The following is a 19,105-nucleotide window of genomic DNA, read 5'->3' as shown; positions in this document are numbered from 1 at the left end:
CCTGAAGATTTAGATTTTCCTCCTGTCATGTGCATTTATTAGTGTTGAGTACATCTGACAGAGAGATACAGAGTAGAAAATCCCCTTGATATGAAGAGGAATATAATGGAAGTTGACAATCAGCAGTGCCTCAGATACAATAACATGACTGCTTAACTAATGCTCAAGAAGCAATTTATAACAAAGACGAGTCAGAAACATCGCCAACACATCAGAAGTAGAAATGACTTTGGCCAAGAGCAAGTGCTTATATGTAGGCCCTCTCTTTTGTCCAGCAGATGGCACATGAGCTTGCGAATCCTCTTCCCAGATCCTCTAAAGTCTGCTCCAAATGTTCCCTGATGCCAGAGCAGAAAAATTAAGTCAGGCGGGGAGAGGAAGCTACATTAAATCTGTTTCTGCACAACTGGCCCTGTGTCTGGTCCCTGCGATGGAAGACTGTCTTTCTAAAAAAGCTAACTAAAACTCTCTTTTTAACTTGGGAGATGACTTTGTTTCCACTGCTGCCCTTATACTCTGTCTTTACTGTGAAACCCAGTTTAAGAACCCAACATCCGCATTAATGAATGTACCTAATTAACATTACAATTCAAAAGTCTAGACACTCATACAAACATTAAACAAGAGGCTTCGTGTCAGAGTGAATGTACTTCTCATGCACTGCTGTATTCTCTCTGAAATAAAGCGTGATCCCCTTTGCAAGCTCACACTGATTGTGGGAAATCACATTAACCCTGTATGGTATGATGTGGTGGCTGTGAAAAAATGATATGTGCCTGCAAAGCTCTCTGCTCGCAGTGCATGAAGGGGTGTGTCAGTCAGAATGTTAAATTGTGTTCCAATGTTTGTACATGTGATCAAGTATGCCTGCTCACTGCTACTTCCCACTGCTACTTCCTGCCTTTCCCCCCCTAGAGGTAGATGTGTGTGCAAGTGCATGTGTGTGAGAGAGAGCGAGAGAGACAGTTTGTGTGCGTGTGTGTGTGAGCGAGAGAGGCAGTTTGTGTGTGAGCAAGAGGCAGTTTGTGTGCGTGTGCAGAGAGTGAGAATCATAAACCAAAAAGGCAACCTCGTCCCACTTACACACAGAATCTGAATTTTAATCAACAACCAATCGAAGGAAAACATTTCATAAACCCCTTAAAATACATTTGCATTTAAAAAAAAAAAACAACAACTCCCTCAGCACAGCACACAGTACACAGTACACGCACACACACACACACACACACACACACACACACACACTTCTCAATGCTGTGCACACACCCTGTGCATTTTGTGGATGCCAAAAATGTCTGCTTCATTTGACTGAGGAGAGGCGGGGGACAAATGCTCAATTTTTCTAATTGTTGGGGAGACTTTGAAACTGTTCATGCATCCTCTGTCTGGTAGATAGGGTCTGGTTTTTTTTTCTTTCCCTGTACCGCGTAGTTCAATGTTAGTAGGGTGAGAGAGAGCCTGTGAGCACCCATCCCCCCACACTCAGCAGAGGAGTGTTTCTGCTGGAGTGAGAGACAGACAGAGAGGAGAGGGGGTGGTAGAGGAGAGCAGAGCAGGCAGGGGAGGGAGGAAGAGGGAATGTGCATTGGTAGTCTCGTTTGCTGCAAGGCTTCCTTCTACTCTGGAAAAACCTGTGTGTGTTGCCTTTGCTTGCCTAAATACCACTCAGAATCACTGGTGGAAATCAAGTATAAACAACAATGTACAAAGGCAGATTTCTGAGCTTTAATATATTTATAGATATGACTATCACTACCCTTCTTTTCCCCCAAGTATGAATTAGTAGGCTACTGTGTGTATGTGTGCGTGGAAGCCAGACTCCCTGTTTCATTGAATAACCATCTTGCAGTATATGCTGTACAACTCTTCACACTCGCAACTGTGTCATTCACATACGTGCAAAACACACATAAGTAAAATAATATAAACAATATGTCTTAAATGTATTATTCCCCCCTTTCCCTGATCACTCATGAAATAAACTAGTAATATGATTGTGTTGTACTGAGCGGTTGGTTTAGAGTACATAGTTCCTATATGTTGGTAACAGTACATTGGTAAGTTGTGTGAACATTAGACTATCTTCGTGTGAAGAAGATATTCCACCTATGGGGGGAAAAAGACAATGTGGTGGTAAGAAAAAAGTCCAGTCCGCATTGGAGTGGATCCAGTCCATGTCTTGCAGCCATCTGTGCGGCTCAGTAAAATGGCTGTATGTAGCGGAGCCTCGTGTTGGTTGGGTCTGCTCCCTGCCTCTACCCGGACTCAGTAACACAACTCCCACAACAATTTCTGTCGCTTTTTTACGCATTGTATGGAGCGTCCATCATATTCTTAACCCATTTACGGAACCGGAACCGGGATGGCAGCCGGATTCGGTCCGGTATGAGGGTGGGAATGAATCGGCTCAAGGATAAATGGTTATAAACAATTATTTATATTCAATGCTAGCTTTTGATTGTGACTGACTCGCCGAGAGAGGGAGAGAGAGGTGGGGTGGGGGGGTATATCATGGCCGCTCAGGTCGCCAGCGCCGCCACTCTTAACACTAGCCCGCCTTCCGAACTTAAAAAGCCGGATCGAGACCCCAAGGAGGATTCGGTACCGGGAGAGAAGCAGTCAGACAAAAAGCAGCCGGGCTTGGGCAGCGGATCGCCGGGCCGGGGGGATCTGCAGGACGGGGCCGACGGTGGAAATGCAGGGGGAGGAGGGGAACCTGAGATGAAGAACGGGAATGGGAACCCGCCCAGGGCTAACAATAATAACCAGAATGACTCTGTCGGACCGGAGGGAAATAACCATCCCGGTTTGGTGCATCATCACGGCACCGCGTTTCCTCCTCCTTCGTACGGATATAGTCAGCACTACGGTCGGGCCCCTTTTCATCAACATGGCGGACAACAAAGCCCTGGCATGGCAGCTGCTGCGGGTCCGGTCGTTCAGTCGAGCAACATGATGGAGCCGTATCAACCTAATTCACACGAGCATGGCTTTTCCAACCACCAGTTTAACAATTATAATCAGTTTCCGAACAGAACTCCCTATCCGGGCCAAGCGTACGGTATGAACTCCCCTCGCAGTACCCAGGCGCCGACAGCTGGGGGGCAGCCAGCTAACGTTAAGCAGCAGCCACCCGCGGGAGGACCAACACCAACAGCAATGGCTGGAACTTACAGTAATCAGAGATATAACATTGGGAACCCTCAACCGACATCCACACCGACACTCAACAAGCTCCTGACCTCCCCCAGCTCTACGCGGGGTTATCCAAACTACCCGTCTAACGACTACAGCAGCCAGGAGGGAGCTACTAAGGGACCAGCAGACATGGCCAGCAGCGGGCTGTACGGAGGGAGCAACCCGGCCTGGCAACAAAGAAGCCTTCACCCGTCGCCTATGAGCCCGGGAAGTGCAGGGCAGCCGCTCGCTAGAAGCCAGGTACAGTCTCATTATTACAGGAACACGGTGTGGGCTTTAGCACGTCTCCTTCCCTCCTCCTAGCTACAACGTAGCAGGCCAGCCATTGTCTGCTACTAGTTCGCAAAGACTCTAAAATGGCTGCCTCTCGTGTGTGTTTTTTTCCTTTTACAGCACACGGTTTAAATAATTGTTGTTTTTGATATATCGATGAAGGTATGTAGCAATGCAAGAGTACCGCTTGATGAAGATATAAGTTGTTGAAACGATGTAAGGACGTTCATCGAGCGAAGAAGGCCCGACTTTGAAAAGGGGCGAAAATACTCACTGAAGAGCAACGACTCGTTTTTTCTCCCATAGCGTCTGTACGCTTGTTTTACCTTGAATTTACAACGTATTGTGGTATTAATGGGTTTATTGTATACGTGTGTATACATTATAACGTGTTCACACATTCGTTTTTAGATAGTTTCGCATACGGTCACGTTTATATTGTTTTCTTGTGTGATAAGCTATAATTGTGTGGCTATCACGGAAGGAATGTGTTGCATGCCGAATCAGCCTCACACGGTTAGTTAAATGGCTAATATAGCTTCAATTTAAATAATTGAAATGCCCTGTCGAAATATTAGGGAAGGATGGTAATTATTACATTTTGATCACATATGAATTAAAGTACTTTCCCTGTGCAGCAAAGCTGCTTGGCTTCCCATTGTATGTTGCCTGTAAACAGTCAGCTCAGCCATATGAGTGAGTGGCTGCAGATTGCAGTTAGCACTGGGATTTGAATTGTGGAGGTAAAATCCTGCTGTCAAAGCCAGGAGATAGTTGGTCTTTGGTTGACATGCTAGCTGTAATCTGATTGGCTCCTCATCCGCTGCTCATGGCCATTACTAATTACATGTGATGCAGGGCAACAGTTGCTGATAAGTTCACCATTAATTCATCACAGGCTCACAAGAAGGATTGCTTTTTCACTCCTCAGAACTGCTCCTGTTTCACTTTCAACAAATCAGATATTGTTGGAGTAAACGGGGCCATGAATAACGTGTGCTTTTAAATTTGATCTTTTGGTAAATATTTCCCCAAATGAGACAAAAAACCTTCTTTGTTCGGACACCAAGGCAGCATGAGAACCAGTCCTATCACATACCCTGTAGCTTGATTCCCTAAAAAGGAACATGTTTGTGAACTACACTCTGCATTAATGTATACAAGTTGCAGACTAGTGTTGTTTGTATCAAAACTAGACAACAATTACACATTATGGCATAATTACAGTCGTTTCATGTTTACCACATCTGCTGCTCTATTCATTCATCATCGGTTGTTTTTAAAAAAAAATCGATTTGCATAACATCTTATTTGTTATCTTTGATTCTCTCTGTAAACAAATTATGGAGTGTTAGATGTCTTTGTTTCATATTATAACTTGTTACACTGGAGCAATAGGCACATTTGACCACTGCCTGTGAGGATTTGTGTGAGTGTGTCGCTGCTCTGTCTGGCATGCCACACAAGTTTGACTGTGTGACTGCATAGAATTCCCCCCAATCCTCCCCACAAGCCAATCAAAAGGCAGTCCACCATCTCTCACTTGCCATGGGAGTTTCCTCTCTGTCTTATGCAGATTAGCCATGTGCTGCTCTTTATTTATTTCACTTCATTATCTCAGATCTGCAAAATGTCATGTAAAGCATTTTGCATACTATTTGTAAAGGGCCGTTGTTAACCAGAGGAGGCTCTCCTCAGCAAAGTGCTCATGTGGGAATTCACTTCATGTAAGGGGATACTTTCAGTTTTCAAGAAGATTTTCTTGTGTTGAAATTATCTTAAAATTCCTGACCTTCTGGGTGCTAAATGATTTTGATGGAGGTGAGGTAATAATGCATATTCACCGCAGGCAGGGCGCTAGCATAGTGACTATCTCAACGACATTGATGATTTATTAGAAGGTAGTTTTCACCTGAGCATGAAAGTTTCTGCTTATACCCTTATAAACGGAGTAGGCTCTTGAGCATTTTTCACTCTCCTGCTGTTTTGAAAGTACTTCGCTCATTTCTGGTGTCATTCATTCAGAGCCAAACTGCCTTCTCTAGGGGAAAAAAAAAGCTACTTGGACCAGGCTCAAAACAGAAGCACAGCTGGGATATGTTTAAGATTGGGCAGACTGCCCTCCATTCCAAAGTAGATATATATATATATATAGCTCTGTTGACTTCCGAAACTATTGCAAAGTGAGGTGAAAAAAATCAGGGTAATGACCGTGGGAAATAAGGTAAAAAAGGCACAATTTCCTCATTCATTGAAGTTAGTTTTAACACTTTAAGTTGATCAAAGTTACATAATGCAGCCAAGTAGTTTATGGAGACACTTTAATTGCCTAATTAAGTATAAGAATAAAGAGAGCGGCATGTAAGGGGTATCTCTTGCTGTCATCAATTTCTCCTATGCGGTTTTGTTGTTGACTTAATGTTTTTTCTTGTGTTTTTTCCATCTCTAGCCACCTGGTCCTATTGACCCAATGGGGAAAATGAGAGGTCAACCATATGGAGCAGGCAGTCCATACAGTCAGCAGTCACAGCAAGGGCCTCCCACAGGTCCACAACAGGGGCCAGGTTACCCTGGTCAGGGTTATGGCCCTCCAGGTCCTCAAAGATTTCCAGTGGGAATGCAAGGACGTTCACCTGGAGCCATGGGTAGCGTGCCGTATGGTCCTCAGGTATTAAACACATCTTATCTTATTCAGAACTGAGTCCTAAGCAGAGTTCCTGATAGAATATTTTTTTGCCGGTCAAAATTATAAAAAAATATAAAATAAAGTTAAAATCTTCCTGAAAAAATTAGAAAAGTGCCGGTCAAAGGTCGTCTTTGTTATTTATTGAGCTTTAAAACAAATTGATATGATTCGATATTAAACAAACAAATTATAGTAGATGAACTATTCAAAAGTGTACAGTAACTTATAATAACACAGGAATAATAAACGGAGCTCTCTCTCTCTCGCTCCTGACAGCCCGCCAGTATCATGCAGCTCGCGGATCCAGTAATGAGTGACCCGACAGTAAAACTAAACATATCTATAACTAGTTCAGGTAGTTTGAGAGGTCATTAAAATAGCTACGTGTGATATTCTAACCTGAAGTGTGTGTTTTGTTCCGCTCACCGCTGCAGGTGATCATGCAGAGCTGCGTGTCGAGTCTCGACTTGTCAGCAGCAGCTGATCTCTCTCTCCCGTCAGATTAGACTTTACTCGCGTTTATGTCCATATCGATCAGATCTAGCTAGTTCTAGCTAATGATATGACTACCTGCTTATTAAAAGACACCTAAACAATAAGTGTCGCTATGCAACCGGGTGAGGCCACAAAGTATAGCGCAGCATTATGCATTTGTTTACATGCCCACCGGAACCCCGAGGCATTACCAACAGATCAACGCACAATCAACCCATACAGGACATCTCTTTCTCCACATTAAGTGTTAGACATTAGAATTGACTATTCTTGTCTGTCACATAATCTTTTGTCCGTCACATAAGTGGCGCAACTGATGCGGTATTGCGCTAAGGGGAAATTATTTTTGACCGGAGAGATTTAGATTTGCCGGTCTTCAGCATATTTTACCGGTCATAGTCCGGTAATTACCGGCTAATGGGAACTCTGGTCCTAAGTGACACATTTTATCTGCATCAGCATTTCAGTTGTGTTTGAAGTCTTATGTATATGTTTATTCTGTGTAGATGGGATCTTATGGACAGCAGGGACCAGGAGGCTATGGCTCTCAGGGCCAGGCACCGTATTACAACCAACCCGGCCAGGCTCCTCACCCGAGCCAGCAGCAGACCCCTTACTCCCAGACCCCACCAGGACAACCGGGGGGCCAGGCACCTTACCCAGGGCAAACCCACCCTGCACCGACTTCTGCTTCACACACCCAGGGAGGACAACCTTATCAGCAGCCCCCACAATCCCAGGGGCCGCTGCCAGGCCCGTCCCAAGGGCCTACACAGTCTCAGCCACCTTATTCCCAATCCTCAGCCCCACAATCTGGCCAGTCTCTCTACGCCCAGCAGCAGGGTCCTCCCAGTCAGGCCCCGCAGCAGCCAAGTTCCCAGGAACCCCCAGGATCACAGGGCCAGTCCAACTACCCAGGGTCCACACAGGGCCCTCAGCAGCCCCCCTCGCAGCAGCAGCCACAGGCACAGCCACAGCCACAGCCCCAGCCCCAGCCCCAGCCACAGCCACAGCCACAGCCCCAGCCTCCACAGCAGCCACCAGGACACAGCCAACACCCACAGGGCCAGCCTGCAGCGTACTCACAGAACCCTCAGCAGCAGCAGCAGCAGCAGCAGCAGCAGCAGCAGCAGCAGCAGCAGCAACAACAACAACAACAACAACAACAGCAGCAACAACAACAACAACAACAGCAGCAACAACAACAGCAGCAGCAACAACAACAACAACAACAACAGCAGCAAGCACAACAGTCACCTTATCAGCGGTTTCCTCCTCCACCACAGCAGGTACTACCCCCAGTCAGGCAACATAGCTATCATACTTAATTAAATACTGTGATCACATGCATGCTGTCCTGTAACTCTGGCAGTATACTTAAGCATGTGTTCTGGTGTCTTTTAGGAGGTATCGCAGGACTCATTTCAGTCCAACGCCCCTCCATCCACTCAGCCTAAATCTGGCCCAGAAGACAGTCAAGGCCGCCCCTCCAGCCTTCCGGTCAGTTTCTTCTTAAGTCTCTGCTGGAACATAGAAAGCCTTTCACATTTTATTTGTCTTTCACCCCGAGGAGAGGGCAAGTTTCTATTTGTGTCCTTGTTTAAATTCCACTGGACATATTAATCTGTCAATATATCGAATATATGACAATATGAGGCCCATCACTTAAATTCCCCCTTTTAAATGTCAACTATTAATTTTAATTTAATTAATTGACGCTTTCATTTTGCTTTCCGTTTCTGTTGTGGCTGCTTCCGCCCCTTAATGATTTTAGACTTTGTGCGAGAGCAGATTTTGAGAAACATCTGTGTAAAAGGTGCTGTGTAAATGAGTACATATCAGATGAACACAAGACAGTTTGTTTGTGTATTAAAATCACATGGCAAGGCTGCTGCTGCTACATGCTGACTCAGCTGGCATCCTACAAGCCTTAGTAACCATGACAACCCCTGGCCCTAATGCACACTCGTTTTTTTCTTTGAAAAAGATAAATAAGGACAAAGGCCTCTGGGCCTTTGTGTGCGTGTGTAGTACCTGTATGTGTGTCACTGGTATATAAACAGAGCAGAAATTGCAACCTGCTGATACTACAGCCGGAGTATTAAACAAACATAACAGTTTTATTTTTTTTCGAACTGTTTAGAGTATTTCATGTTTGTGACCCTTCTTCTGCCCTTCCTGTTTGTGTTTTCAGGACCTATCGGGGTCCATCGATGACCTCCCTACAGGTGCAGAGAGCGCCCTGAGCCCGGGTGTGAGCACGTCAGGTGTGTCGAGCAGCCAGGGCGAGCAGAGTAACCAGGCTCAGTCGCCCTTCTCTCCTCATACGTCTCCCCACCTGCCAGGCATCCGAGGGCCTTCACCTTCACCAGCTGGCTCCCCTGCCGGTGCCAGCACGCCTCGCACAGGACCGCTGTCACCCGCCAACATGCCAGGTGGGCTGATCCCTCACACACTGAAATTAGGCATATGATCATTAGCAAGTTCTGAAATTCTGAATGATTTTCATTGCAATACATGACAAATATTCTCTAAACATTTAATGGATAACACTTCATATGAAAACTATTATTATATATGCTATTTTATTCAAGTGCTTCCCTCTGAAATGTGCTTGAATCATTTCAGTGCTTCCTTCTGAAATGTCTTTAACTTAGAATTACACGGTACCATACTCTAATAACACTATTCTCTTCTATTCACTTTATTGAAGCCATAATGCTTTCTAAAAAATATATGCATTCTTACTTACTCACCCAATGGGTCCAGCAGTAAATGCTTACCAATCCTGTTTGAATCACTGGCCCTAGGTTTCTTTCTAGGGTTACTGAATTTCTCCATTTATAATCGATACCCATTAGAACGTTTTTCAACCACATTTTTAGTATAGATACAACTGTTACATACTACTTAACTTCCTACTCAACATTTGGTAACTGACAAGCACAGTACCTTGAAAGTCAATTCTTGTACCCACTTTCGACTGTCACTAAATTAACTCATTATATTATTATTTTTAGGGACCCAGATGCCTCCCAGGCCATCGAGTGTGCATTCAGATGGGAGTCTACATCCTGCAATGAGCCAGTCTCCCATGGCGCAGGACAGAGGTATGCTGCAGTCAAAACGCAAAGTGTACATAGAGATTTACACGTCAACAGTGTTCGACGCAGAAACTGATTCTGAGCGCCTTCTCCATCTCCACCCCTCTTTCAGGGTTTATGCAGAGAAACCCTCAGATGCCCCCTTATGGCTCCCCCCAGTCAGCCTCTGCACTGTCCCCGCGACAGTCCTCAGGGGGACAGATGCATCCTGGGATAGGCCCATATCAGCAGAACAACTCCATGGGTGGTTATGGACAGCAGGGGGGACAATATGGCCCACAAGGTGTGTACTATTACATTATCTTCATTATGTTTTACTTGAAGAGAGATTTATTTACTATAAATTATGCTCTGATGATTTGGAAAGATTAATTATATAATGGGCTTTAGAGGAGGATTTTTTTTTTTAAACGATTATGTTGCAAAAAGTTTTCCACTTAATTTACTTATATTTCTGAGGTTCTCTAGTGTTTAGTTTCCATTAGGAAAACCTATGGAATATATCTCCCCTGCCTCATATGAATACCATGGTCCCTCCCTCTGACTCTGTTGCAGCTATTTATAGCTGTGAAGCAGAGAGTCAGCTGACGTAGCAGAGCCTCCTGTCAGTAGAGCTGAGACTGTGACGAAGGCTTGTTGCTCAGGGTGCATAGCTCTCTCTGCTAGCACACTGTAGGAAAAAAGTCTGCATCACATAGCTCTTGAGTAAAAGACTCTTGTTGCTCCGAATATCCACATTTAAAGTGAACACAAATCATTTCTGACTGTTGCCGTGTTTTTTCAAGACCAGTATACAGCCACAGCCAAGTGATTTCTCTCCCTCATAATCTTTTTCTAAAAATGACATCCTTAGGTTATCCACGGCAACCTGGCTATGGAAACATGCCCAACGCAAACTACACTGGTCCGGGCATGGGCCCAATGAATGCCATGGCAGGACAGGGTGGGGGACCGCCGTATGCCGGCATGCCCCCCGGAAGGATGCCTCCTCATCAAATGGGGCCACGTCCCTATGGCCCAAACATGGGTCCGAACATGGGTCCAAACATGGGTCCCAACATGGCCCCCAACATGGCCCCCAACATGGCCCCCAACATGGGTCCCAACATGGGCCCCAACATGGGCCCTAACATGGGCAACATGCCACCCCAGGTAGGCTCAGGCATGTGCCCTCCTCCAGGCATGAACAGAAAGCCCCAGGACCCCTCTGCCATGCAGCATCCTGCCACCAACTCCATGCACAACAGGTAGGTTTACCATGGAGACTCTGTTCACCTCACACTAGACCTCTGATTGACTTTATGAGATGCCTGTTCCATACTTTGGCACTTTTATGAAAACCAGATTTATTTTTCCTCTGGCCAGGATGCCTGGATACCCCAACATGTCTCCAGGAATGATGGGCTCCGGCCCACCCTATGGCCCTCCTATGAACAACATGCCTGGAATGATGAACCCTCAAGGTGGATCACCTTATCCCATGGGGCCGAACATGGCCAATAACTCAAGTGGTAAGTTGTACAGAGATGACCAGCCCTAGCTTTGTTCACTTGTTTTTAATGTGGCATTTAAAAAGCTAATTCCAATCCCTACTATTGTGTCAAGGTATGGCCCCCAGTCCAGAAATGAACAATAAGATGAATAATAAAGTAGATGGGGGTGCAACACCCAAGCCGGAGCCCAAATCCAAGGTAACCTGTCGACCACATGTTGTGACTGCATTATATTAGAAAACTTTAGAAAGTCTTCAACCCATAAATGTCTACAATTCTATTATTGTTTTCCTTTTTTAAATGTAGAAGTCCAACTCTTCGACCACTACCAATGAGAAGATAACCCGTCTGTATGAGTTAGGACCGGAGCCGGAGAGAAAGATATGGGTGGACCGATATTTGGCTTTTGTGGAAGAAAAAGCCATGCCGATGACCAACCTGCCCGCTGTGGGCCGCAAACCCCTTGATCTCTTCCGACTGTATAAGTCAGTCAAAGAGATCGGAAGCATGGCACAGGTTAATACTGCATTTATAAATTACAATTAATTCAAGACTACATGTATTGCTTGCCCCCCTATTCTAAGTATTATGTGTTTATGCATCTCCCAGGTGAGTAAGAATAAGAAATGGCGCGATCTGGCCACATCCCTGAATGTGGGTACATCCAGCAGTGCTGCCAGTTCTTTGAAGAAACAGTACGTCCAGTGTCTGTACGCCTTTGAGTGCAAAATTGAGCGAGGCGAGGACCCTCCTCCTGAGATTGTGACAGACAACAAAAAGAACCAAGCTGCTAAGGTCCAGCCACCCTCTCCAGGTTAGAGCTGCACTCAATTCCAATCAAATACATGTTTAAGTGCAGTTTAAATGAATGCACTTACCTACAAACATAACCTGTGTTTTTTGAGTGTAATTAAAGTCATGTACCATGTTTGTCTGCTCCTGTCTTTATTCCAAACTGAAGCGTCCCTCTGCTCCACAGCTGGGTCAGGCTCTCTGCAGGGTCCACAGACACCCCAGTCCACCAGCAGCTCCATGGCTGAGGGGGGGGACCTTAAACCTCCCACCCCAGCCTCCACTCCTCACACCCAGATGCCCCCAATGACACCCGGGTCCAGGTGACTGTTGTTTAACACCCCTGACTTTACCATTTTGTCCTAGATTTTAAGACATTTTGATAAGAGAAACTAATTTCTTTCTGCCTCTTCCTCCCTCTCTCCCACCCATCTCCTTATTTCCCCTTCTTCTCACCCCTGCTTCTTACTAGGAGCAGCGTTAACCTGCAGGACCCCTTCTCTGAAGGAAGCGACCCTGCTTTCCCCAGGAAAAACCTCACGCCCAACTCTGCCTATCAGTCCGGCATGAACCCGGCGGACGTTCAGGGGCGCATGGGCTCCTTCGAACCCAACAAGGACCCCTTTGGTAACATGCGCAAAGGTGGGCACACTGATTAAATCATGTTGTCCTAACTAAAGAACTATCTATATTACTTGTTGAGTTAGTCTATTATTAATGCAAATTATTTTGAATGCATTTCCAGTCGGGGAACACTTCCTACCAGCTAACCCAGGCCCTAACAGCGGGGTGGGGGACCATCAGCAGCAGCAACCGCCACAACCACAGCAGCAGCAACATCAGCCTCCATTCAACAGAGGACCGGCTGGGGCCATAGGCACGATGCCCATGGGGCCCAGACAGCAGTATCCCTATGGACCAGGTTACGACAGGAGGTACAAATCAGTGATAGGAAGATGGAATTTTCAAGGTTGTTGAACACTGATTATAACCAGCAGCTATTTTTATGATTAGTCACACCTAAACGTTCTTATGCAGGTCATGAAAGGTTTTTCTAAAGCTGAACATGTTTGTGATTGAACGAATTTCAAGAAATGGGTCATGGGAATGGGCCAAGGAGTCAACTAGCTTATTACACATTAGTCGATGTAATGCCATGGATTGACATGGTTTGGTTATTAAAAATGTACCAAAAAACACTCAAAATTCAGTCAACAGGTCTGAAAGACGTTTTACTTTTTTAAATATAAATTGAGTTTGGAATGTGGCACACGTGTCATGTCCATGCTTATCTTTCCAGTGCACTTTACTTTATATCGGTTGTGAAATGATATCTATTTACTCAATTTCTTTGTGAACAGATTGGTTTCTATTAGAAAAATGTGCTACTCTGAAAAATAATTCCACATAAATAATTTGTTGCAAAATGACTGATAGCCCAGTTGTACCCATTTGGACTGGTAGCATCTGATATCTGGCTAGTAACCGATATTCATTTTCCACCAAAATATTCATGTTGTAGTAGGATCAGAACCATTTTTTATAAATATTTGTGTCTCTGTAAAGATTTAAATGTACCATGTGTATTGTTCTGGTTATCCAGATCGGAGCCGGGAATGGGCCCAGAGGGCAACATGGGATCCGGGGCTCCTCAGCCAAACCCTATGATGCCTGCCAATGCCGACGCAGGGATGTATTCGCCAAATCGCTTCCCACCACAGCAGCCACGGTCAGTACCCATAGCCCCTGTCAATGGAAACTGTTTGCATTTTTACAAAGTGTACCATCTTAAACATTTCTACATTAATAAGCATTATAGATGAAATGCTTTACCTTATGGGTAACATTTTAATTCTACATCTCAATTGATCACAACGGTTTTTTTTGGTTTGGGTTTCTTGTATGTGGGTGTGGTAAAGGCAGCACAGTCACGTTGGAATGAAATGTGAATCCCATTTTATAAAATTACTCTAGGCCTATATTATACCGGCTAGTTTGCAGTACAATTAACACAAATAGTTTAGTTTTTCTATTTAGCATAATATTTAAACAGTATTATAGATGTATACAAAAAATCTTATTGATTCAACTGAGATGGGTATAAAAACAAATTTAAGAATAATGAGTGTGTAAAGCTTTAAATAAATACAAACTCTTGATATGTTTTGCTCACAAAACACTATAAGACATAATGTTGACTGTAAATGTGAGCTTGCGACATAGAAATGCATATTATGTTCATGATCACACTGACGAGGCATTATGTTTGCAGGCATGATTCCTATGGTAATCAGTATGCTGGACAGGGAACGCCCCCTGGAGGCTCCTACCAAAATCAGCAGCCTGGAATGTACCCACAACAACAGGTCAATGATTCATCTGCACTACACTCACTCACATGATGCTCAATACACTGTATTGACTTAGTATATATTTTAGTGATTTAGTTTTGTTCTACTGTTATGGTGTGAAATCAATTGTCTCTCTGTACCTTTTTGATACGTAGGGTTACAAGCGTCCTGTGGAAGGGGGTTATCCTCCATCAAAACGTCATGAGGCGGAGTACAGTGGGCCCTTCCATGGCGGACAACAACCTCCGCAACAGCAGCAGCAGCAGCCAGGAGGGGCCCCTGCACCCTCTTCAGGACAGCAAGAGTCGTACAATCAGTACAGCGGCAGCGGGCCCTACCCCGGCCCTGATCGGCGTCCACCTGGCCCAGGCAATCAGTTCCCATTCCCATTTGGCCGTGAACGTATGCAGGGTTCGACGGGGCCCAACGCTCAGCCCAACATGCCCCCTCAGATGATGCAGCCAGGCCCCGAGGGTCCTCAGGGAGGTATGTGGCAGGGGCCACGAGACATGAACTATCAGAACTACCCCGGTCGGCAGGGCGGCCCACCCCAGGGACCCGGTTACCCTGGCATGAACCGCTCTGAGGAGATGATGTCGTCAGAGCAGCGCATGAATCACGATGGCCAGTGGGGGGGTCAGATGGGCCCTCGGCAGCCTTCTTATGGTCCAGCCGGGCCCGGCCAGCCAATGCCACGTCCGGTACAGTCCACCTACCAGTCCCTTCAGGGGGTGCAGAACCACATTCCACAGGTGTCCAGCCCCGCCTCCATGCCCCGCCCCATGGATAGCAGGACATCACCGAGTAAATCTCCCTACATGCACGGAGTCATGAAGATGCAGAAGGCCGGCCCTCCAGTGCCTGCGTCTCACATAGTGCCCCCTCCGGTGCAGTCGCCCCTAATAAGGCGAGACATGCCTTTTCCCCCGGGCTCTATAGAAGCCTCCCATCCTATCCTGAAACCACGGCGAAGACTCACCGTAAAAGATATTGGTATGCCTAAAATTAAATAATATAGTATATTTAAACATTAAACCTTTTTATGATTGACAGCACTGCTATAACTATGTGGTTCTAAGTTGTTGCTTTTTTGTCTTGAATCCTTAGGAACCCCGGAGGCCTGGAGAGTCATGATGTCTCTAAAGTCTGGTTTGTTGGCTGAAAGTACGTGGGCCTTAGACACCATCAACATCCTCCTGTATGATGACAACAGTATTTCCACCTTTGAGCTCAATACGGTGAGACTTAATGACTGTTTATAACAATCACTATGCACAGTATCCTTAGCGATCATGTCTAACGTTTGTCTAATGTTCTTTCTTCAGTTACCCGGCCTACTGGAGTTGGTGGTTGAGTATTTCAGACGCTGCCTCATCGAAGTCTTTGGCATTCTGCGGGAGTACGAGGTGGGAGACCCTGGCCAGAGGACACTACTTGATCCTGATGCCTTGAAACGAGACTGGGACAAAGAAGGAGAGGAGCTTCGAGCTGAGGATATGGAACAAGAGGACGGAGACGAGGACGAAGATGAAGAGGAGGAACAAGAAACAGAGGCTCCAGTGCGTGTGAAAGAAGAGGAAGAGCAGTGCTCTGAGTCTCAGGCTCAAGGGGAGAAGACAGAAGATGAGGACAGGAAGAACAAGGGTTCCTCCTCTGACCAGACGGGCTCATCGCAGTCCTTAGCTGCCCATGAAAGACCCCAACAGGCCAGCAAGTTTGACAAGTTCCCTCTAAAGGTGATACGAAAGAAGGACCCATATCCAGCTAATAATAATCACGGCAAAATGCAAGAGTTTGACAGCGGGTTAATTCATTGGAGTGCTGGCGGGGGAGACTCAACAGAGCACATCCAGACTCACTTTGAGCCACGCAAAGACTTCTTGGAACCACGACAACGAATATCTGTGCCCTCAAAGTTGCTGAAGCAACGCGTCCCAGAAGTTTACCTGGAAAATAGTTCGCTAACTGATGAAGAGGAAAGGAAGAATCAGGATGAAGAAGAAAGGTCAAAAGAGACTTCTTCCTCTGAGAAAGCTGCGGAGGCAGAGAAGACCAGCCCCTCTCTGGACAATGAGGAGGAGAGAAAAAACGATTCTGAGACAAAAACAGTGGAGAAAGTTGATCACCAGGAGAATAATCGACCCATTCCTTCCCTTGACATTCTCTTCACCCCGAGGGCAAAGCAGACTGGCATCATCCTGGAAGATGAGCCTCACAGTAAAGACGAGGGGCCGCTCATCGCACTGGCTAACTGGCAGGACTCTTTAGCCCGCCGCTGCATTTGTATCTCCAACATTGTCCGGAGCCTCTCCTTTGTGCCAGGCAACGACCACGAGATGTCCAAACATCCTGGGCTGCTGCTGCTGCTGGGCCGCCTGATCCTGCTCCATCACAGGCACCCTGAGCGCAAACAAGCACCGCTCACCTACGAGAAAGATGAGGATTCAGAAGAGGGCATGGGCCAAAGGGATGAATGGTGGTGGGACTGCTTGGAGCTCCTGCGGGAGAACACACTGGTCACTTTGGCAAACATCTCAGGCCAACTAGACCTCTCAATCTACCCCGAGAGCATCTGCCTGCCTCTGTTGGATGGTCTTCTCCACTGGGCTGTTTGCCCATCGGCAGAGGCCCAGGACCCCTTCCCCTCCCTGGGCCCCCACAGTGCTTTGTCACCTCAGAGACTGGTGCTGGAAACACTTAGCAAACTAAGCATCCAAGACAACAATGTGGACCTCATCCTGGCCACTCCGCCATTCAGTCGGTTGGAGAAGCTATACGGGAACCTGGTGCGGCTAATCGGAGACAGGAAGGTTGCCGTCTGCAGGGAGATGGCCGTGGTCCTACTGGCCAACCTAGCCCAGGGTGATAACGTCGCAGCTCGAGCAATCGCGGTGCAGAAAGGCAGCGTGGGGAACTTGCTGGGCTTCCTGGAGGACAGTCTGGCCGCCACGCAGCTCCAGCAGAGCCAGAGCTCTCTGCTACACCTACAGGGAATGCACTTCGAGCCCACAAGTCCAGACATGATGCGGCGGGCTGCCCGGGCGCTGCACGCCTTAGCCAAGGTGGAGGATAACCACTCAGAGTTCACACTACAAGAGTCCCGACTCCTCGACCTTTCAGTGTCTCCCCTTATGAACTCACTGGTTTCTCATGTTATCTGTGATGTACTCTTTTTGGTGGGCCAGTCATGACAGCTGTAGGGAGCCTTGGCTCCACATTTTGGGGGGTTTTATCCCCATTCCCCTCTTCCCTGGAAACCTGGCTTGTGTGTGTTAACAGGGCAAGGAAAGTTCAAGTGACTGTCTTTAATTTATGAAATCCTTCAGACTCCATTCTCTGAGCCCTCCGCAGGCCGTCCTTGCTCGAGGAGGGCTATCACAGAGCTGTGTGGGATTACAAAACCGGAGAGATGCCCACAAAGTGACACTACTTGCAACAGGAATGCCAACTGGATGACATGGAGCAGAGCACAGCGGTTGGGAGACTGTTCTGCACTTGGGGGGAAAAGTACTTTTTAATAAAGATGAATAAATAAATAAATAGCTGAAAAACAAAAACTGTAACCAAAGTTGCTGTCTCGTTTACAGTGAGTTTGGGAGACACAGCGTGCCCTAGCTCTCCCCTCGAGGGCACAATGAGTCTGTAACTGGTTGACTTTCAGAGGTGAAACAGACTGACAAGTGGCCTACTGGTTATAGTTGCTGTAGTTGGATTTTCACCAGTCAGCCCGACAGTAGACTAAGTGCTGTCAATAGACACCGGGGAGGCCTGTGCAGTGTGCAGTAGATTGTAGGACATTTTCTGTACCGTACTGCTCTTGAGTGTAAGCATTCTGTATCACACGTTTCACAAAGAAGCAGAAGATGCAGCTCTTCTAGAGTTTTTGAGGTCATTTTTAGTTTGGTGTTAAACAGAAAATGGCTTTCTTCCCCAAAGTATCAAGAACCTACAACACCCTTACCTCCTCTTATCCCTTGATTGTATGAATACCCTTATGAAAAGAAATCACCTCTTAGGACTGGTTTTCAACTTCAAATACAGCTTTGCTGTGGTGTATATATAATGTTGTACATTACACTTCCTTTCTCTGTGTCTGTCTCTGTCTGTGTCACTATTCTCACACTTGTTATTGGTGAGGGATTGAGGCTGACATGTGAGTGTGGTCTGTGATCTCCAGTCCCCACCGATTAGACCCACACCTCCGGTCTCTCCACAGCTCCGTAGTATGGCAGACACGGCTAAAACTTGTTATCTCCTGGTACAACAAAAATAAACTAGATGAAGTACACATTTGACAATTTTTCTTCAGTCATGGATTCTGCATATTTGTATTTCAGACTATGTAGCTAAGACAACATGTAAATTCCTCCCTTTCCCTTTTTTGGCTCAATGAATATCATTTATTCAGTATGAAATCTTTATACTATATGTTCCACGTGGTAAGAATAAATGTACATTAAATCTTCGTAAGCTGTTGATTGTTTTGTTCTTCTGGAATAGTGACCTCCATCGAATGTGTGAATTTGCACACAATTGGGTTGAAACGAATTTCTGAAGTGCATGCTTCTTCACCTCAGTGCTCAGGAAACACTGTCCTACTCAGCGGGCTTGACTCATCATTTTAATTACTGTTTACATTAGCAGCTTCATTACTGTTTCTGTGTTTCAGTAAAAAAAAATGCGAACATGTTTAAAAAAAAAAACGGGTCA

The 19,105-nt window shown here is 46.0% G+C and overlaps 1 protein-coding gene across 6 annotated transcripts; it reads left to right on the top strand.

The window, feature by feature from the left end:
* Nucleotides 1-2,226: 2,226 nt before the first annotated feature.
* LOC117553712 (AT-rich interactive domain-containing protein 1A-like) lies at nt 2,227-18,871 on the top strand. Of its 6 annotated transcripts, none has more exons than XM_034227756.1 (20): nt 2,227-3,441; nt 5,924-6,142; nt 7,162-7,944; nt 8,060-8,155; nt 8,850-9,090; nt 9,676-9,765; nt 9,872-10,042; nt 10,613-11,006; nt 11,125-11,270; nt 11,365-11,450; nt 11,559-11,768; nt 11,862-12,066; nt 12,232-12,367; nt 12,523-12,686; nt 12,790-12,979; nt 13,648-13,773; nt 14,317-14,410; nt 14,551-15,388; nt 15,503-15,633; nt 15,721-17,586. In XM_034227756.1, exons 1-20 carry the CDS (start codon nt 2,515-2,517, stop codon nt 17,584-17,586), a joined length of 7,113 nt encoding a protein of 2,370 aa, XP_034083647.1. In that variant the 5' UTR covers nt 2,227-2,514. The 6 variants fall into 6 exon arrangements, with proteins under 6 accessions (XP_034083647.1, XP_034083646.1, XP_034083645.1 ...); XM_034227755.1 differs by having other exon boundaries at nt 12,517-12,686; XM_034227754.1 differs by having other exon boundaries at nt 12,214-12,367.
* The last annotated feature ends 234 nt before the right edge of the window (nt 18,872-19,105 follow it).

This window comes from Gymnodraco acuticeps, unplaced genomic scaffold, assembly GCF_902827175.1.
Source record: "Gymnodraco acuticeps unplaced genomic scaffold, fGymAcu1.1, whole genome shotgun sequence".
Lineage (NCBI taxonomy): Eukaryota > Metazoa > Chordata > Actinopteri > Perciformes > Bathydraconidae > Gymnodraco > Gymnodraco acuticeps.
The sequence above is the reverse complement of the archived record's forward strand: the minus strand, read 5'-3'. Positions and strand labels throughout refer to the sequence as shown.

Coding starts and splice junctions, on each gene's coding strand:
- LOC117553712 (XM_034227753.1), top strand. CDS start 2,515: ATGGCCGCTCAGGTCGCCAGCGCCGCCACTCTTAACACTAGCCCGCCT. Junction 8,156..8,849: donor GCCGCCCCTCCAGCCTTCCG/GTCAGTTTCTTC, acceptor TTGTGTTTTCAG/GACCTATCGGGGTCCATCGA. Junction 10,043..10,612: donor GGGACAATATGGCCCACAAG/GTGTGTACTATT, acceptor TGACATCCTTAG/GTTATCCACGGCAACCTGGC.